The following is a 14668-nucleotide window of genomic DNA, read 5'->3' as shown; positions in this document are numbered from 1 at the left end:
GTTGGACACGGCTGAGTGACTAACACACACACATGGTTTTTCCAGCAGTCATGAACAGATGTGAGAGTTCGGCCATAAAGAAGGCTGAGTGCCAAAGAATTGATTCTTTCAAATTGTGCTGGAGAAGACTCTTGAGAGTCCCTGTACTGCAAGGAGATCAAACCAGTCAGTCTGAAAGGAATTCAACCCTGAATATTCACTGGAAGCTGAAGCTGAAGCTCCAGTACTTTGCCGACTCATTGGAAAAGACCCTGATGCTGGGAAAGATTAAAGGCAGGAGAAGAGGGTGGCAGAGGATGAGATGGTTAGATAGCATCACCAACTCAATGAACATGAGTCTGAGCAAACTATAAAAGATAGTGAGGGACTGGGAAGCCTGGCATGCTACAGTTCATGGAATTGCAAAGAATCGGACATAGCTTAGGTACTGAACAACAATAACAACAGCAAATGATTAGGTACCCAAATAGGTACAATTGCAAACCAGCACCCAGTCCAGTCTGATCGACCAGACACTGATCCCGAAATAGTTGTCCACCAGCAGTGAGATCTGGGGCCCCCACTGCCCACATTCCTAGCGAAAGCCGGGCAGGTTGCCACCCTGTCCAGGAGAGGTTCAGGACACCTAGTTCAGGATACCCTCTCAAGGAAAGGTTCAGGACACCTGGTTTAACATCCTTCTACTCACCAGCATGGTATCTTATCTTGGATACTATGACACACAGGGAAGTCACCCAAAGGAAGAAATCACCCTTTACTGATGGATCAAATTGACCATTTGGAATTTCCCCTGAGCCTCCTTGGCGACCCCACCTTGCCTGTTGCCAGACACGTTGACCGTGAACCAAGCCCTGATAACACGTGGCTGGTGTCACATGGCACTCTTCAGACCGGCGGCCGTGACCTCACCCAGGAGCCTGTAGGTCTGAGACTCACCTCCTCTCCCCTAGCTGAGTCAGAATCTCTGGGTAACAGGCTCCGCAGGTGATTCCTAAGCAGGTTTGAGCACAGACTGTGGAATTTGCAGAATGTGGTAACAAAATGAGGGGTGAGGGTTCATGCCCAGGTCCAGTGGTTCGATTGACTCCAGAAACTGGACTTCTTGGTCTGGTGGACTTCTGGCAGGAAAAATGGGCACAGGTGGGGTGCAGGGCCTCCGAATGGGCTCCACCTCTGCCGCCTGGTGTCCTCCTTTAGGAGCTAAGGAGAAGTAGGTTGTATAAGAGCCTTGGCCCTGGCTCTCCTCTCCTCTGCCTGTCCACCCATCTCCCGAGTGAAGCACCGGCCCTGGGGTGCTCTCTGCACAGGAACTGCTGGGGGTGGCGGTGGTGGACGTCTTACTCTGAAGCTTGGCACGACTTGTGGCTTAGGCTCTGACCAACAGCAGCGTGTTGGTTTGTTTCGAAATGGCACCCCACTCCAGTTGCCTGGAAATTGCCATGGACAGAGGAGCCTGGTAGGCTACAGTCCATGGGGTTTCGAAGAAGTGGACACGACTGAGCGACTTCACTTTCACTTTTCACTTTCATGATTGGAGAAGGAAATGGCAACCCACTCCAGTGTTCTTACCTGGAGAATCCCAGGGACGGGGGAGCCTGGTGGGCTGCCATCTATGGGGTCGCACAGAGTTGGACACGACTGAAGTGACTTAGCAGCAGCAGCAGCAGCAGAGGACACTGGTGACCTTGCCCTACAGCTTGCCTTCTTAGCTGAAACGTGAGCGCTGGCGACCCCAGCGCTGTAGATACTCCCACAGTGATAGATCATCCTTCCTTTTCACGGTCCAGCGCGGCAGCCACTGGCCATGTGGGACTATCGAGCAGTTGAATTTACAGAATGATTTAATATCATTTAACATGAGAATTAATTAAGGTGAAAATAGCCACCCGAGGCCAGTGACTGTGAGTCAGTGTGACTCTGGCCCATCCATTCCCTAAACTGCCTTGAGGAAGAGGCTTTTTTCTCTCTGCCTCGAGTATCACTGACACGGAGATGAGAGAATGGCTGTGCTTTGTGGCTTGCAGGATCTTAGCTCCCCAACCAGGGGTCAAACCTGGGCTCCCTGCTTTGGAAGCTTGGAGTCTTAACCATTGGACACCCAGGGATGTCCCTGGAGATGACGATTTGGGGAGTGTTATTATTATTTTGCTTATGCTTGTAGTTACTAGAGCAAGGTATATTTCCTTTATTCAACCAATTTTTTTACATTCATCATTTTTTGGACTATCTTGAGACCAAAAGACTATCTTACTTTTTAAAGAGCTTAACTTCAACGTATGTTTGCTTTATATCATGGCTGCCTGCTTTGGTTCTCCAAAAAGTTAGTTTTAGTTCAACTCTATGGAAGAAATAAGGCCTCCCAGGATATGTTCCTAAAGAGAAAAGTCACTTTGAAAAAATGGAAATGTAATTGCTTTGCAATGTTGTGTTAGTTTCCGCTGTACGACAAAGAGAAGCAGCCTCGAGCGGACATGTGTCCCCTCCCTCGTGGCCCCGCCTCTCACCTGGCCCTCACCCCACCCCACCCCTCTGGCCGCAGCAGAGCCTTGAGCTGAGCTCCCCGTGCTCTGCTCCCCACCAGCTGTTTCACACGTGCTGGTGTGTATATGTCCATGCTGCTCCCCGTTCGTCCCACTCTCCCTTCCCCCACTGTGGCTGCAAGTCTGTTCTCTGTCTGCATCTCTATTCCTGCCTTGCAGATAGTTTCATCAGCACTGTTTTTCTAGATTCCATAGATATGTTTTAAAATACAATATTTGTTTCCCTCTTTCTGACTTAGTTTGCACTCTGTATGATAGGCTGTGGGTTCATCTGCCTCACTACAGCTGTCTCAATTTCATTCTTTTTATGGCTGAATAATATTTAAGTGTGTAAGTAAGTAAGTAAGTAAGTGAAAGTCGCTCAGCCGTGTCCGACTCTTTGCGACCCCATGGACTATACAGTCCATGGAATTCTCCAGGCCAGAATACTGCAGTGGGTAGCCTTTCCCTTCTCCAGGGGATCTTCCCATCCCAGGGATCAAACCCAGGTCTCCCGCATTGCAGGTGGATTCTTTACCAACTGAGCTATCAGGGAAGCCCCATTTAAGTGTATTATTCCTTGATAAAATATACCATAACAGTAGTGCATGAAATTTGAGAGTCTAAGAAACCAGGTGACTAAGCTGTGTCCTCACTGCCTTTCCTGCAGAGACCAAGAAAGCCCTGTGCATCACCTTCACCCTGGCAGTCCTGCTGGCAGGAGCAATCCTCGCTGCTGTCCTCCTCTGGAAGTACAGTAAGTGCGGGCCAGGGCTGAGTTGCCTTGTGCTGGCCCTTCGGCAGCCCTGCTGCTTGGACCGGGGGCCCACCCCCAGCCCCTCGTGAAGTTTCCCGTCTCTTTCCTGTTTGACTATAAGATACTTGGAAAACCTTTCTTGGAAGCCGCCAGTCCCATTGGCATACTTCCTCGCCTGTGGGTTGTCAAGATCCCATGTCCTTCGTGTGGTATTGAAGCGTGTTGAGCTCACCCTGTGCTTTAGGACCCTGGGTGGGGCCTGGCACTCGTGAGCATCCGCACCTCGGGGCACACCTGTCTCCTGCTTTTCAGTGTACATGGTGGTGGCTGGAGGCCACGCTCCCCAGGGGACTCCTATACCTACAGCCAGGCCTCCTCCGCCAGCCTGGGGCAGGGATCATGGGTCACAGGACTCACCTGTGTGGAGGGGGCGCGGGGAACTGCTGTCCATATCCCAGGTTAGGGATCCGCCTCCGACCGGAAGTAATACACCTGGGGGATTCACCATTGCTGTGGGCAGCCCCGCTTCCTTTGACATACGCTGTCGGCAAGGACCCACTCCCTCCTTTTAAAATAGAGGGGAACGGCTTGCTGTCTCTCGTCCCCAGGGCTGGGGGTTTCCTTGGTTTCTCACCTGATGGGCGTCTCCCTCTGTTTCCCTGCAAGTGGAGGACGGGTGCTCAGGGATGGAGTGCGGCTCCTCCGGGACCTGTGTCAGCCCCTCCCTCTGGTGCGATGGCATCCTGCACTGCCCCGGTGGCGAGGACGAGAACCGCTGCGGTGAGTGGCAGGGCTGCTTGTGGGAGGGGGCCGCTTGGCTTGGGCACTGGGTGGCCCCCACAGAGGCCACAGCAAGGCAGGCACACGGTGCCAGGCTTGTATCCCGCACGTCAATCACTCCCCCATCGACTCCATTCCTGGAGGCTGAACCTTGCATGCAAGCTCAGTTTTCAGATGAGGAGATAGGCTCAGAGGGGGTGAGCTCCCACCTGGAGTCACACAACCAGGGGATGGGAGACCACAGCCTAGGGCCAGGCCACATTCATGCCCCAGCTGCCACAGGATGTGACTAAAACAGCAAATTGTTTAAAATAGCAAGTTGGGAGTGGGCTCTGTGCTTTCTAAGCAAGCTGCTTTTCGGGTGGCCTATGTCTGTTGTCACAGGGTAGACACTGCTTCTGCTTTTATTTTCAATGAATTTTTCAGTAGCTGTGGGCTTCCCAGGTAGCGCTAGTGGTAAAGAATTCACCTTCCAGTGCAGGAGATGCAAGAAGCCTGCGTTCGGTCCATGGTTCGGGAAGATCCCCTGGAGAAGGGAAAGGCAATCCACTTCAGTATTCTTGCCTGGAGAATCCCATGGACAGAGGAGCCTAGCGGATTATAGTCCATGGGGTCGCACAGAGTCAGACACGACTGAGCAACTGAACGCAAAGTAGGTGCAGCAGGGAAATGATGCCTGAGGATGAAGTTTGCCTTGATATCCCCTGAAGGGCCTACCCAAAGCCTGAAGCCTGCTGCGTGCTCTGGGAGCCGTTAACTTTGAGTGCAAGTGATGCAGACAGAGGCTGTGCTCCTCCCTAGAGCTGTCCATCCTCTGTGGCCGTCCTGGGGAGATGGTTCTCTTTTACACCCCAAGTCCAGGTCAGGGCACCCGTGTGAGACACTGCTGTTCTGCCTGTGGATTCCCCTGCACTGGGAGTTCCTGGAGTTCTCGCCTACAGCAGAGGATTTGCACTTGGCAGACTCACTCACTCGGCAAAGTGTCCACATACTGCTTTGCCTTTATGGGTGATGGTATATTTGTCACCATTTTCTTAACTAAAGTGGAGAATTTCTGAGGTTGAGCAGACGTGGTTACTCTATTGGATGGAATGGTGTTTGATGTTGTAATACCTGTGTCCACTCACGTGTGGACTCTAGCAAGACCAACTCATGATGTTGCCTGGAGTGACTTTCTCTTCTTAATGTCGAAGTTTGTATTTATTTAAATACTATTAAGAGTTAATGTCTTCAAATAGATCAAAATTCAGGAAGTAGCTAAGGGTACGGAGTGAAAAATCTTACCTACCGCTTCACGTAACGCACTCAAACACAGTCTCATGCTCCAGATACTAATACATACACTCATACACTGTGAGATTAGATAGAGGAAAGGTGCCGGTCTCTGACCCCAGTTCCTAGCACAGGGCTCCTGAGACCATGGTGATTTTCAAGTGGTGAGACCACCTGGTGCATCTTTTGTTCTGGTATTTGGTCCCTGACCCCAGCTCCTGACACCGAGCTCCTAAGGCCCTTGTCATTTCCTGGGTGGTAGAAGGGTCTTTGTTCTATGAGGCGATTCTGGGTGGCCCCTGAATGGCTCCTGTAGGCGCTGGTCACCTCAAAGACTGAGCCACGGGTAGAAGCTTTCACCCCCTGTCTTGAAACCACTTTCTCGTCAGAAAACCACTGATCCTTTTACTGTCTCCATGGTTTTGCCTTTTCCCGAGTGTCGTAGAGTTGGAATCCTACAGGACGTATGTAGCCTTTTCCATCACTGACTGATGTGCACTTACGCTTCCTCCTTGTCTCTTCACAGCCTGGTGGCTCATTTCTCTTTAGGGCTGAATCATATTCCACTGTCTGGATGCCCTTACAGTTGGTTTATCCACTCACATGGTGGATGGAATCGCTCACCACGGAAGCATCAGGAAATGAGCTGGTTGCTCCATGGCAGACTGAGCCTGGATGTCAGGCCCTAAGCAACCACTAGTCTGCTTTCCATCTCCATAGACTTCTTCCTCCAGATGTTTCATAGAAATGGGGTCCTACCGTGTGTGGACCTTTGCCTGGCCTCTTTCAGTCAGGAGGATACCAATCGTGTGTGAACGTTCATGCCTGTTGGGTCCTGTCAGTGTTTCATCCCGTTTCATGGAAGAATAACGTCCCACTGTGCGCAAGGACTGCATTCTGTGCGTTCCTCCACTGATGAACGTTTGGATGTTACCCGCTTTGAGCTCTTGTGAATAATGCTCTCACAAACATGTGTGCACGATGTTCATTTTTGTCTGAATACCTGTTTTCAGCTCTGTTGGGTGAAGGGCACGTTTTGGGAGGAAAGGCTAGATTCTGGGCATCTCTTGTGTGTAGCTGGGGAGAGGGAGCCAAGCCCTCTGGAGCCTCTGTGTCCGGGGAGGGTGGGGCCCGCGTGCGGCCAGGATGAAGGTCACGGTCTGGAACTCACCAGAGCCTCCCTTCCCGCAGTTCGCCTCTATGGACCGAACTTCATCCTTCAGGTGTACTCAGCACAGAGGAAGTCCTGGCACCCCGTGTGCCAGGACAACTGGAGTGAGAGCTACGGGAGGGCGGCCTGCCAGGACATGGGCTACCGGTGAGTTCCGCGCCCCTCGTCCTCCCTGGTGATGGTGACAGGCACAGAGCATGGAATCAGTGCGTCTCTCTGCCCCTCTCCGGAAGTGCCAGCCCATAGACACCACACACCTCTGTCTTCTTCCCAAAGCTGCCCCAGGGAACCAGCAGGGGAGCGTGTGCCCCACACCCCCAGCCCCACCTCCTCCTGGGCCTCCATCTGCTCCTAGTTCCTCAGGTCTGTCCAGCGCCGAGGTCACCAGGGTCCTGGGTGCTGGCTGAGGGCCTTGAGAGACTCATTTCCTGAGGAGACTCCAGTGCAAGGTGGAAGCCTTGACTCAGCTCGCCTCCTGGGTGGGGGCTGGAGGTGGGGGGCCAGTGGGGAGGACTGCGGGAGAGGTTGGAGGGAACACATCTGTGAGAGCTTCACTGCAGGAGTGCAGGAGGCACTGAGGGCTTTTGAACAGAGAGAGCTGATCACTGGATTTATCTGTAAGAGAATACATCCCTCATGTAGCCACCAGAGAAGGTTCCAGCCAGGAGCTCCTCAGAGTGCACCTGCCAGCCCGGCCTTCCAGGGAGAGGCTGGGCCATTTTACTGCCCCCATCTCCTCCCTGGGCGCGTCCCCATGTGACTTCTCTGCAAATCTAGCCTGTTCACCTTATGCTAGTTTTCAAAATGAATTATCACCGGATAAAAAAGTTGCCATCTTAGCTAGGGAACTGCTTCCAAATTCCACTCTCCCCCTAGTTGAAGTGTGTGTCACTATGAATGACGTAGGGATGTCTCATCGTGGTTCAGGGGCTACATTTTACCACTGAGAGCATTTGGACATGTGGTTACATTATATGTTTGGTTACACTATACGTCCTCGCACATCTATATTCATACTGCTTTTTCATCCTGATCCCGATTAGATTCGAAACACGACTGATAGAGGACTTTCCCCTGACACTCCAGGGTTATTGGATGGTTATAATGTGGTGTAACTTCATTAGAAGTTGTGTTTTTGTTTTCCAAAATGCTCTTAACCTGCGTGTTGTATAAGAGCAGTACTATGATATAGCTATAGCATAGGGTTTGCAAATGCTCGCAGCAAAACTATTATTTTAAGTAAGACTCTCTGTCTTTTTTTTAGGAATAGTTTTTATTCTAGCCAAGGAATAGCAGATGACAGCGGAGCCACAAGCTTTATGAAGCTGAACATAAGTGCCAACAATATCGATCTCTATAAAAAACTCTACCACAGGTATTTAATTTGCTGATTTCTTTTTTTAAAAATTTGTTTTATTGAAGTATGGGTGATTTACAATGTTGTATTCATTTCCACCAAACAGCAAAGTGATTCAGTCGTACAAATATATGCATTCTTTTTCACATTCTTTCCCATGTGATTTATCACAAGATATTGAATATAGTTCCCCGTGGTATACAGTAGGACATTGTTGTTTATATCCATCCTATATGTAACAGTTTGCATCTGCTAATCCTGAAATTCCAGTCCATCTGCTTTTCCCTCCCCTTGGCAACCACAAGTCTGTTTCTACGTCTGTGAGTCTGTCTGTTTCATAGGGAAATTCATTTGTTTCATATTTTAGATTCCACATAGAAGTGATATCATATAGCATTTGTCTTTCTCTCTCTGGCTTACTTCACCTAGTAGGATCATTTCTAGGTCCATCCATGTTCCTGCAAAAAGAATTGTTTCTTTTCTTCTTATGGCTGAGTAGTATTCCACTGTGTATATGTACCGCATCTTCTTCATACGCTCATCGACACGTGGATATTTAGGTTGCCTTCATGTCTTGACACTGTAAATAGTGCTGCACTGAACACTGGGATGCGTGTATCCTTTTGAATTACGGTTTTGTCTGGGTATATGCTGAGGAGTGGGATTGCAGGATAACATGGCACTTTTATTTTTAGTCTTTTGAGGAATCTCAAAATTAATCAAACTATTCGGATGGACCACAGCCGTGTCTAACTCAACAAAACTATGAGGTGTGCCATGTAGGGCCATGATGCATGGGTCATGGTGGAGAGGTCTGACAGAATGTGGTCCACTGGAGGAGGGAATGGCAAACCACTTCAGTATTCTTGCCTTGAGAACCCCATGAACAGTATGAAAAGGCAAAATGATAGGATACTGAAAGAGGAACTCCCCAGGTCAGTAGGTGCCCAATATGCTACTGGAGATCACTGGAGAAATAACTCCAGAAAGAATGAAGAGACAGAGTCAAAGCAAAAACAACGCCCAGTTGAGGATGTGACTGGTGATGGAAGTAAAGTCTGATGCTGTAAAGAACACTATTGCATAGGAACCTGGAACGTTAGGTACATGAATCACGGTAAATTGGAAGTCATCAAACAGGAGATGGCAAGAGTGAACATCGACATTTTAGGAATCAGTGAACTAAAATGGACTGGAATGGGTGAATTTAACTCAGGTGACCACTACTGCAGGCAGGAATCCCTTAGAAGAAATGGAGTAGCCCTCATTGTCAACAAAAGAGTCCAAAATGCAGTACTTGGATGCAATCTCAAAAAGGACAGAATGGCCTCTGTTCGTTTCCAAGGCAAACTATTCAGTATCATAGTAATCCAAGTCTATGGCTCAACCAGTAAAACTGAAGTTGAATGGTTCTATGAAGACCTACAAGTCTTTCTAGAACTAACACCCAAAAAAGATGTCCATTTAATTATAGGGGACTGGAATGCAAAAGTAGGAAGTCAAGAAACTCCTGGAGTAACAGGCAAATTTGGCCTTGGAATATGAAGCAGGGCAAAGGCTAATAGAGTTTTGCCAAGAGAACACACTGGTCATAGCAAACACCCTCTTTGAATAACACAAGAGAAGACTCTACACATGGACATCACCAAATGGTCAATACTGAAATCAAATTGATCATATTCTTTGCAGTCAAAGATGGAGAAACTCTACACAGTCAGCATAAACAAGACTGGGAGCTGACTGTAGGTCAGATCATGAATTCCTTATTGCCAAATTCAGACTTAAATTGAAGAAAGTAGGGAAAACCACTAGGTCATTCAGGTATGACCTAAATCAAACCCTTTATGATTATACAGTGGAAGTGACAAACAGATTCAAAGGATTAGATCTGATAGACAGAGTGCCTGAAGAACTATGGACAGAGGTTTGTGACATTGTACAGGAGGCAGTGATCAGGACCATCCCCAAGAAAAAGAAATGCAAAAAGGAAAAATGGTTGTCTGGAGAGGCCTCACAAATAGCTGAAAAAAGAAGAGAAGCTAAAGGCAAAGGAGAAAAGGAAAGATATACCCATTTGAATGCAGAGTTCCAAAAAATAGCAAGGAGAGATACGAAAGCCTTCCTCAGTGATCAATGCAAAGAAATAGAGGAAAACAATAGAATGGGAAAGACTAGAGATCTCTTCAAGAAAATTAGAGATACCAAGGGAATATTTCATGCAAAGATGGGCAGAATAAAGGACAGAAATGGTATGGACCGAACAGAAGCAGCGGAAATTAAGAAGAGGCGGCAAGGATACACAGAAGAACTATACAGAAAAGACCTTCATGACCCAGATGACCACAATGGTGTGATCACCCAGGCAGACATCCTGGAAAGTGAATTCAAGTGGGCCTTAGGAAACATCACTATGAACAAAACTAGTGGACGGGATGGAATTCCAGTTGAGCTATTTCAAATCCTGGAAGATGATGCTGTGATAGTGCCACACTCAATATGTCAGCGAGTTTGGAAAACTCAGCAGTGGCCACAGGACTGGAAAAGGTCAGTTTTCATTCCAACCCCAAAGAAAGGCAATGCCAAAGAATGCTCAAACTACCGCACAATTGCACTCATCTTACAGGCTAGTAAAGTAATGCTCAAAATTCTCCAAGCCAGGCTTTAACAATACGTTAATCATGAACTTGCAGATGTTCAAGCTGAAAAGGCAGAGGAACTAGAAATCAAATTGCCAACATCCGTTGGATCATCAAAAAAAGCAAGAGAGTTCCAGAAAACCATCTACTTCTGCTTTATTGACTATGCCAAAACCTTTGACTGTGTGGATCACAACAAACTGTGGAACTGAAAGAGATGGGAATGCCAGACCACCTGACCTGCCTCTTGAGAAATGTGTATGCAGGTCAAGAAGCAACAGTTAGAACTGGACATGGAACAACAGACTAGTTCCAAATAGGGAAAGGAGTGCGTCAAACCTGTATATTGTCACCCTGCTTATTTAACTTATATGCAGACTCCATCACGCAAAATGTCAGGCTGGATGAAGCACAAGATGGAATCAGGATTGCTGGGAGAAATATCAATAACCTCAGATATGCAGATGACACCATCCTTATGGCAGAAAGTGAAGAAGAACTAAAGAGCCTCTTGATGAAAGTGAAAGAGGAGAGTGAAAATTTGGATTGAAACTAAACATTCAGAAAACTAAGATCATGGCATCTGGTCTTATCATTTCATGGCAAATAGATGGGTTAACAGTGAGAGGCTTCATTTCTTTGGGCTCCAAAATCACTGCAGATGGTGAGTGCAGCCATGAAATTAAAAGATGCTTGCTCCTTGGAAGAAAATCTATGACCAACCTAGACAGCATATTAAAAAGCAGAGACATTACTTTGCCAACAAAGGTCTGTCTAGTCAAAGCTATGGTTTTTCTAGTAGTCATATATGGATGTGTGAGTCGGACTATAAAGAAAGCTGAGTGCTGAAGAATTGATGCCTCTGAACTGCAGTGTTGGAGAAGACTCTTGAGAGTCCCTTGGACTGCAAGGAGATCCAACCAGTCCATTCTAAAGGAAATCAGTCCTGAATATTCATTGGAAGGACTGATGCTGAAGCTGAAACTTCAATAATTTGGCCACCTGATGGGAAGAACTGACTCACTGGAAGAGACCCTGATGCTGGGAAAGATTGAGGGCAGGAGGAGAAGGGGACAACAGAGGATGAAACGATTGGATGGCATCACTGACTCGATGGACATGAGTTTGAGCAAGCTCGGGAGTTTGTGATGGACAGGGAAGCCTGGCGTGCTGCAGGCCATGGAATCACAAAGCATCAAACACGACTAAGCGACTGAACTAAATTGAAATGAGGAATCTCCTCACTGTTCTCCATAGTGGCTGCACCAACTTACATTCCGCCTGACAGTGTAGGAAGGTTCCCTTTTCTCCACAGCCTGTCCAGCATTTGTTATTTGGAGACTTTTTAATCATGGCCCTTCTGACCAGTGTTGAGGTGATACCTCGTTGTTGTTTTGATTTGTGTTTCTCTAATAATTAGTGACGTTGAACATCTTTTCATGGGTGCATTGGGCATGGTTGTTTCTTTTTTCCTTTCAAAAACTGCAGATGAGTAGGGGATGTCTGGGAGAATCACCATTAGAGTTTGATTTCTCTCTTGCTGGTTAGAGTTTGAGTTCCTCACAGGGAGGAGACTGGACTCTAAGTAGGACCCATCACTGAGCAGCTCTGGGTTCGTTCTAGGGAGGTGTTCGTGCTAAGTTGCTTCAGTCATGTTTGACTCTTTGTAGCCCACAAGGCTCCTCTGCCTATGGGATTCTCTAGGCAAGAATACTGGAGTGGGTTGCCGTTTCCTCCCCCATGGAATCTTCTCGACCCAGGGATCAAACCCACATCTCCTGCATTGCTGGCGGGTTCTTTACCATCAGCGCCACCTTGGGAAGCAGCTATGGTCTACTGGCCACCTGTGTGTGCCGTCTGCCCTCCAGGGTATTGGGTAACATTACAGAATGAAGATTCCTCTTTCCCGATTTCCTTCTCTGCAGACATTAGAGATGCATCTTAGTGTGTGTCAGGGTGTGTGTCTAGGGGTCCAGAAGAATGTCTCGTGACCCCATTGGGGTGATCAGCTCATCCTGGTTTTCGCAGGACCCTGCTGGTTTCACACTGGAAACTCTGCTTCCCAGAGGTCCTCTCAGCCCAGGCAGTGGGGAAGGTTGGTCCCCCAGCCCCAGCCGTGGAGTCAGAGGATGCTGTGTGAGGGGTGGGCCTGGGAGCTAGCAGCTACTCCAGTACACCAGTGTTTTCTGTACCTGGAGGCCAACTTGCAGTGCTGGGAAGGTCGAAGTGTGTCCAGTGGGTGGACGTGAACCTGAGTTGGTGCCACGGGTTGATCGTTTGACTAGTTAGGAGGGTGGGGGAGAGGGCTAGGCTTAAGCTACTCAGTTTGTGTTGCATATGTTTAAAATGTTTGCAGTCTTCCTAGAATCATTCATGCTGGTGTTACTTAGTTACTAACTCCTGTCTGACTCTTTCACGACCACATGGACTGCAGCCCTCCAGTCTCCTCTGTCCATGGAATTTTCCAGGCAAGAATACTGGAGAGGGTTTCCATGCCCTCCTCCAGGGGGATCTTCTCGGCCCAAGGACCAAACCTGGGTCTCCCGCATTGCAGGCAGATTCTTTACCACTGAGCCACAAGAGAGTATAGAATACTGTTATCCAAATGGAAAGACACACAGCATACAGCTTCCTCAGCTCCCAGTTCCCCATCACTCACCCAAACCATGCTGTCCCCTCCCTGCTGGCCAGGTGCCAGGTGCTGTGTTTAGGGAAAGAAGGACAAGTCAAGTTCCCCCCTCCTTTTCTGTGAGTGGGTTTGTGTTCCTGGTGGCCCGGGGGGCTGCCTTCTGCCCGGGGCACCTGAGCCTGGCCGTCCCCAAGAATGTGACAGGCTGAGCCTAGGAGGAAGGGTGCCCATGGCCAGGTGTGGCCATCAAAACAGCGGGCCGTGGCTTGCCCCCCTGAGACGCTGAACACAGCTGCCTGGGCTCTTTGTAAATATCGTCTCCTTGTCTTGCTCAGTTACTTGGAACCAGGGCTGAGTAAGGGAGGGAAGGCTGCCGCCTTGTGGTAACTCAAGGCTTCACACTTTGGAGGAAAGAAGAGGCACATGGTACCCGCATGCTCGTCAGGGGGCTGGGAGGACTTCTTTCCGGTTTGCTTTCAGACGTAGCACTTTGATGCTTGAACCTCGGGCTCCTGGTAGGGCTCGTCTGAGCGATCGCTTCGTGCCCTGAGGTTGCGTTGTTCTTCAGTCTCTTAGTCGTGTCTGACTCTTTTGACCGCACGGACTGCAGCACGCCAGGCTTCCCCGTCTTTCCCCATCTCTCAGAGTTTGCTCAAACTCATGTCCGTTGAGTTGGTGATGCCATCCAACCTTCTCGTTCTCTGTTGCCCCCTTCTCCTCCTGCCTTCAATGCTTCCCAGCGTCAGGCTCTGGTGGCTGCACAGTGTGCCTCCACACAGGGAGAATGACCAGACGATCCTTAGAAAACATCCGCTCTTAATGGGAGCATGTCTCCTCTTGGCATTTTGTGCCACCCAGCCAGAGGCCACCAGGACACACCTTGTCTTGAAACCATGGGGGTCTCAGTGGGAGGGTGTTAGAAGGGACTTATAACGGGATGTGGGCTTGTATTGAGTCATTTGGGGAAGGTTCCAGGAAGCTAGGTTTGGCCATGGATTGGATGCTTTCCAGAAATGAGGGTCCTTCTATAGTTGGTACCTCAATGCTTTTTTGTCAGAAGGTGGGTTGGCATGAAGCCAGGCTACTGCTGGGATTGGCAAAGAAGTGCAGTCACTTATGCCAGCCAGCAGAGGGGGCTGTTTGTTACTGTGAGGTTTGGACCAGGTTCATGGGATGAATTACCAGCTGGGATTGAGAATGCAGGAAGAAATACCAACAACCTCAGATATGCAGATGATATGACTCTAATGGCAGAAAGTGAAGAGGAACTAAAGGGCCTCTTGATGAGGGTGAAAGAGGAGAGTGAAAAAGCTGGCTTAAAAGTCAACATTCAAAAAAACGAAGATCATGGCATCTGGTCCCATCACTTTATGGCAAACAGATGGGGAAAAACTAGAAACAATGATAGATTTTATTTTCTTGGGGTCTTAAATCACTATGGATGGTACTGCAGCCTTGAAATTCAAACACGCTTGCTTCTTTGAAGGAAAGCTATGACCAATCTAGATAGCATATTAAAAAGCAGAGGCATCATTTTGCTGACAAAG

General features: G+C 48.6%; 1 protein-coding gene across 3 annotated transcripts in view; it reads left to right on the top strand.

Moving 5' to 3' along the window:
- TMPRSS2 (transmembrane serine protease 2) overlaps positions 1-14668 on the top strand; it is a 51211-nt gene that overhangs the window by 17473 nt on the left and 19070 nt on the right. For all 3 annotated transcript variants that reach the window (XM_069581436.1, XM_069581427.1, XM_069581447.1), the window contains exons 4-7: positions 3190-3276; positions 3943-4056; positions 6520-6646; positions 7764-7874. In XM_069581436.1, coding sequence (XP_069437537.1) covers positions 3190-3276; positions 3943-4056; positions 6520-6646; positions 7764-7874 — 439 coding nt within the window. The remainder of the gene's footprint in view (positions 1-3189; positions 3277-3942; positions 4057-6519; positions 6647-7763; positions 7875-14668) is intronic.

The sequence above is a fragment of the Ovis canadensis genome, chromosome 1 (genome assembly GCF_042477335.2).
Source record: "Ovis canadensis isolate MfBH-ARS-UI-01 breed Bighorn chromosome 1, ARS-UI_OviCan_v2, whole genome shotgun sequence".
Taxonomy (NCBI): Eukaryota; Metazoa; Chordata; class Mammalia; order Artiodactyla; family Bovidae; genus Ovis; species Ovis canadensis.
The sequence above is the reverse complement of the archived record's forward strand: the minus strand, read 5'-3'. Positions and strand labels throughout refer to the sequence as shown.